This window comes from Chionomys nivalis, chromosome 25 (assembly GCF_950005125.1).
Source record: "Chionomys nivalis chromosome 25, mChiNiv1.1, whole genome shotgun sequence".
NCBI lineage: Eukaryota > Metazoa > Chordata > Mammalia > Rodentia > Cricetidae > Chionomys > Chionomys nivalis.
Genome location: NC_080110.1, coordinates 9002594 through 9008593, shown reverse-complemented (window position 1 = coordinate 9008593; position 6000 = coordinate 9002594). Strand labels below are relative to the sequence as shown.

The 6000-nt window shown below is 40.6% G+C and overlaps 1 protein-coding gene across 2 annotated transcripts in view; it reads right to left on the bottom strand.

Moving 5' to 3' along the window:
* Positions 1 to 273: 273 nt before the first annotated feature.
* Positions 274 to 6000, bottom strand: part of Ntn4 (netrin 4) — a 103546-nt gene continuing 97819 nt past the window's right edge. For both annotated transcript variants that reach the window (XM_057758161.1, XM_057758162.1), the window contains exon 10: positions 274 to 1707. In XM_057758161.1, the coding sequence (XP_057614144.1) occupies positions 1571 to 1707 (137 nt within the window). In that variant the 3' untranslated portion in view covers positions 274 to 1570. The remainder of the gene's footprint in view (positions 1708 to 6000) is intronic.

Here is a 6000-nt window from a genome sequence, read left to right as displayed (position 1 = left end):
TATTTTCTATGTGTATGGTGTGTTGGTATGAGTGTGTTCTGGTGTGTATGTAGAAGTCAGAGGACAACCTGACGGAGTCAGTCCATTCTTTTTATTGTGTGAGTTCTGGAACTTGAACGCAGGTCATAAGACTTGCATGGCAAATGCTTTTAATTTGCCCTCTAAGTCATTCCCTCATAATTTATTTTCTAAATTTAAGGAATTAGATTTAAGTCCCCTTATTGAGAGAAGTTAATCTTTAGCACTATTGAAGAATTGGCTAGGAGACAAAGGTCAGGAGGTCATATTCCTTTATTACATACATGAAATATAAAAACAAATTCACAAGGCAATATATATATATTTTTGTGAGTCCACAGGACCTCAGAGAAAAATATGCTCCGGATATGAACGTAAAGTTTCGGCACTGTGGCTCTGGTTTGTAAATTCAAGTACAGTAGAAACTGTATGCAGCGTGGCTATGCCTGTATAAAGAAAATGAAGGATAATGAAAACCAGTAATCGCGTGAACTATCACATATATTGTGTTATGAAACAGGTAAATGTCATGACCATGTACTGTTAATAAAAGAAGGGAGAAAACTGGTCCAATGTTCATGTTTAAATACTAAACACAAAAAACAGAACAAATTCTGTGTTTACAATCATTTTCGAAGTGTGTCCAAGTGCATCACAAATAAATGAGCTTTTTTGACAGGTAAAGCCTACTTCCCCTTTATGCAAACATATTTCTACGTTTGTGGTTTCTTTCTCTTCTTTTAAAGTCTCTCTATCTCTCTTTCTTCTTCTTTTTTTTAAGTTTCAGTATGACAAGTATCTTGCAATCTAACCTCTCACCCTGAACCGAGACTTTCACACAATGTTCTCCTTTTAGGCTGCGTCTTTGCGGTGTTTCTCCCAATGTCTAGAGCTAAATGGCATCGTTTCCTTTATCCACGGCTCCTGGGTCTCTATCCACCCACGGTGGCAGTGCTTCTGTCTCGGCGGCAGGTCTTCACACAGCTCTTATCTTGTCTTCCCGTCAGGAGCCGGCTCCAAACATCCACAACACCAGCAGTAGGTAAAGTGCTTTACGCAAGGAAATACTATGTACACACATGTGAAGTTCCTCTCACGTCCTGCCCACCCAAGTCCACACACAGCACACAGCAAGGCTCTTTTTAAGAAACACTTTTCCTGACGGTTGAGTTGGGGGCGGGTCCCTAAAAATCTCATTAATTCCTTAAATAGCATCAAATACAGTGGACACGACACATCTCAAGCTGGGAGCAGACCTTGCCAGGGATACAGCCCCTGACGGATGCGTGCTAAATATCACGTCGCTATTCAAATATTCTCCATAGCTATGACCTTCAGAACCAGTTCCACAGACAGCAGCGATCAGCTCCGGGTTTCATTTCTCTCTCTGAAACAAAACTGTGTTTGAGCGCAGATCTAGAACAGATAGGTCGGACAAGGCCTAGGCATTGGAACCTTTTTCTACATTTTGGCACTTCAAAAATATTCCAGTTTCATTTCAAGATCTCTTTCCCATCACACGCATGTCTCTGTGTGCCTCGCGTGTCCAGTGCTATTTGCATTCTTTCTTTAAGATATGCATGACCCTTCTCCCAAGAGCTGGCTTCCAGCGCTGGACAAAGCTCTTCATATTCACAACCAGTTTGCCTGTTCTTACGTCTTCGTGTCCAGCCACAAGGTACTCCAGACCTGAAAGCACAGAGGAGACGCACGCGTGACACTCTGTTAAAGGAGGTGATACAGCTTCCAGAGTTTCAGACATCCCTGGTTCAGACTTTCATACAGGCAGGGGCAGAAGGTAGGAGACTCGTTCAGTTCCCCCTGTTATGTAAGAGTCCCAGGACTCAGACTCAGGGCTGTCTGGTTCTAGACTCTGAGTGGGAAAGAAGTGAGGGATCGATGGGCGCTTAATGCGTTACTGTTCCCTGGAGATCACTCCAATTAAGCAGGATTTACACCTGGCAGTGGTGGCAACGCCTTCCATCCCAGCTCTTGGGAGGCAGAGGCAGGTGGATCTCTGTGAGGTCAAGGCCAGCCTGGCCTACAGAGCGAGTTCCAGGACAACCGGGCTACACAGAGAAACCCCTGTCTGGTAAAACAAAAAACAAAACAAAATGAAACATACAAACAAACAAAAGACGGACTTTACAAAACTAAAGCAACATGAGGAAAACATTAGAACTGTGAATGGCAGAAAATGACATGTATTCTCTCTATACAGCTGTATAAAATGACAAGTGTTCTCTCTATACAGCTGTATAAAATGACATAAAATGACATGTATCTTTCTATATAGTTATAGTTGAGGACTGAATATATCTTTGTATTTGAAGAATAAATATATCCTACTTGTTTGTTTATGAACAAAATAAAGCAAAAAAAAATCTGATGAAACTTGACCACAGTTAGTTCTGCCCTTGTAATTAAAAAAAAATTTCAGGCTTTGAATAAAATATTTTGGCTAACAAAGGCACAGAAAGATGGAGTGCCTCCTTGTGTACTAGTTAAGGAAATGACAATATTCCCCATTACATATTTGTAATGGTGTCAATTTTGATATTTTGAAACAATTTTATAAAATGTAGGGCATATAACTTTCTAAGACAAAGTGTTATATAGTTATAACATCTAGCTAAAATTTTAAAGTATATAACTCTTTGTCTTAGAAAGTTATTTTGGGCTGGAGAGATGGCTCAGCGGTTAAGAGTATTGCGTGCTCTTCCAAAGGACCTGAGTTCAATTCCCAGCAACCACGTGGTGGCTCACAGCCATCTGTAATGAGGTCTGGTGTCCTCTTCTAGCCTGCAGGCATATATGCAAACAGAATATTGTATCCATAATAAATAAATATTTTTTAAAAAAGAAAGTTGTTTTAACTAGATGTTAAAATTCAAATATATGTTGGCTTAAATCTACGAGTCATACAGAGTGATGCATGCCTGTAATCCTAGTTATGATGTCTGCTTGTAACACCAAGGCAAGGGGACCCCAAGTTTTAGGTCACCTAAACAAGTTAGCAAGACTTTGTCTCAAAATAACAAGGACTTGGGACTTAGCTCAGACATAGAAGGTTTGTCTGGCAATGCACAAGGACCAAGGTTAAATCCCTAGTAAAACAAACACACAAGCTAGTATGTAGTTTGCTATTGTCTACTATTTAAATAATAAAGTTCTCTTTTTACAAATACAATAAACATTTTAAAACTTCTCTATGTGTATACATATGTCTTGTTATTGCCCAATGTTTAAGTAATAAAGTTCTCTTTTACAAAATCTTTGGGGTTGGTGAGATGACTCAGTGGTTAAGAGCAGTAACTGCTCTTACAGAGGACCCTGGTTTGATTTCCAGCACCCACATGGCAGCTCACATCCCTCTGTAACTCCAGTCCCAGGAGATCCGGCAGTCTCTTCTGGCCTCTGGGCACTGCATGAACAAGATGTGCAGATATTCATGCAGGCAAAACACAAAGGCACATAAAGATAAAGGCCTAAAATAATAATAATAGCAGCAACTTGTAGATCAAAACCAGTATTTTAAATTACGTTAAAGTCACAAATAGAATAAATAGTTCAGGAATTTACCATCTGAATTATTAATATAAAACTAATACAAATGATGCCAAATAAACCCCCAGCGTACGGAGTACCATCAAACCATAGCACACGGTTTTCTTTTACATCCCTTAATATCAGTTACATTTGTCTATCTTACAGGTTCATATCTGCTTTGTTATATGTTTGAGGGCACAATATTTTTTGTCTGTAACAAAAAGGAAGTTTACTTTGGTGCTAGCATTGGTATTTAAAGACACACGGCTGATGAAATGCATGTACGAGTCACAGGGGACTGGGCTGGCGCAGACAGCCAGTGGATCGCTCCTGTTCAAAGTCAGCGCAGCAGAGAAGTTGAGGCGTGAGTTTTTAATCAGCCTTCTTTAGTTTTCATCATTAAACATGTAAAAATGAAAAAACAAAAGCAAAATGAAACAGTGTCTAGTTTTGCTTTGGCAGCTTCCAGATTTTTCTTCAAAGCAAGTAAACATGTTTTCAAGAATTCTTTGAATAATTGCACTTATGTTTTCAATTGTGATGAGCTCAGAGGGTTCTTGGACTCTGGCAGAAACCTGAGCAGGAAATAGAGCTCACTTCCTGGAGGGTGGCTCAGATGGTCAGAGCTTTTGTTTTTAATGTCATTCTGCAAAACTGGACAGACTTTTTTTTCCCTTTTGCCAAGATAATAGAAAATTGCTCATGAGAGCCCTTAAGCACAGATCATTGGGAAACAGAACTTAAATGAACGGCTCTTATTTTCCCATATTCAAAAATCCAAAATTCTTCGGAGTTATGCTTTGGAACTATTTACTTTTATAATAAAAAAGTTTTCCTTCTATCTTATTGAAATTTAAATGAGATTAAGTAAAACATTAGAGGGATGAAAGAGGTAAGAAATTAGTTAACCCGAGGAAACTATTTTTGTTTTAAATCACCGGTTAAGTGTTTAGATTAAGGGGATATTTTGTTTGTAGTTTTTCTGTTATCTGTTTCTTTTAATTTGTTAATTAAAAAAACACAGAAGAGTTCTTTCTAGCGTAACTGTGCTTTCCTGGCTGGGAAGGGGAATAAATTAGATCGAGAATATAAAGGATGCTCCTGTCTCAGCCGCCTATAGCCCCGGCTATGGCTGCTTCAACAGGAAGTTGCGGAGCGCACGTACAGGGAAGCAGGCTTTTAGAATCGATCATCTGAGCATTATAGTATAATTGGTGCTAATGCTGCATGGGTATCAAAAATAGACTGTGATCCGACATCTACATCCTATCCTGCCTTCATATTTAGTGCACGGGGACAGAGAAGTAGACAAGGACACGGAACGTGAGGTGTATGTTTAGGTGTAGGATGCAGTTCTGGTATCTTTTTTTTTTTTTTGGTTTTTTCGAGACAGGGTTTCTCTGTGGTTTTGGAGCCTGTCCTGGAGCTAGCTCTTGTAGACCAGGCTGGTCTCGAACCAGTTCTGGTATCGTTAGCAGAGTGTTGACACAACCCGATGGAAGGTTGCTACAGGAGACTCTTCTCTCAGCTGGTCCTCCATCCTGAAGGGACCATCGCCAGAGGTCTGTCTTTATAGAATCAGGAAGGTCTGAAAAACTCATCAATGAGACAGATGATGGTAGGGCACGCCTTTAATCCCAGCACTCGGGAGGCAGAAGCAGGCGAATCTCTATGAGCTCGAGGCCAGCCTGGTCTACAAGAGCTAGTTCCAGGATAGGCACCAAAGCTATAGAGAAACTGTGTCTCGAACCCCTGCCCCCCCCAAAAAGGCCTCATCAGTGACTGCTGTCACCACCACCTCTGTGTTGTTTTCCAGTTTCAAATCTTATCTCACTCCTGTTCCAATTTCCTCTAAGGTTGTATTTTCCCCTGCTGTTTCTCCTTGGAAACCAGAAGGATCATTTAATGAAAAAGAACACGATGAAAACTTGAGAGCTGTTTTCTGTGCAGGGAAAACGGACGCCTCTCATGCAATAGGGAAGACTGGTGTTTTAGTGTCATTTGCACAGAAGGTTTTACATGAGTGCTTCCTTTGCGGACAGGTTCTCGTGGAAGAGAACCTAGCTGTCGAATAATGCACACACGGCAGATAAGGTCAGGGAAGTGCTGTTGGTGTGGCGGGCACTGGAACCAAGCTGAGCCTTCTCTTTCAGGATGGAAAGTATTATATTGTTAGATTTTTAAAATATTTTATGTTTGCAGAGCACATGGAGAAGATGAGGTTTTGTCTTTCTCTCTCTCTTTCTCTCTCTCTCTTTTTTTCTCTCTCTCTCTCTTTCTTTCTTTTTGTTTTTGTTTTTTGAGACAGGGTTTCTTTATAGCTTTGGAGCCTACCCTGGAACTAGCTCTTGTAGACTAGGCTGGCCTCAAACTCACAGAGATCCGCCTGCTGCCGAGTGCTGGGATTAAAGGTGTGCACCACCACAGCCCAAC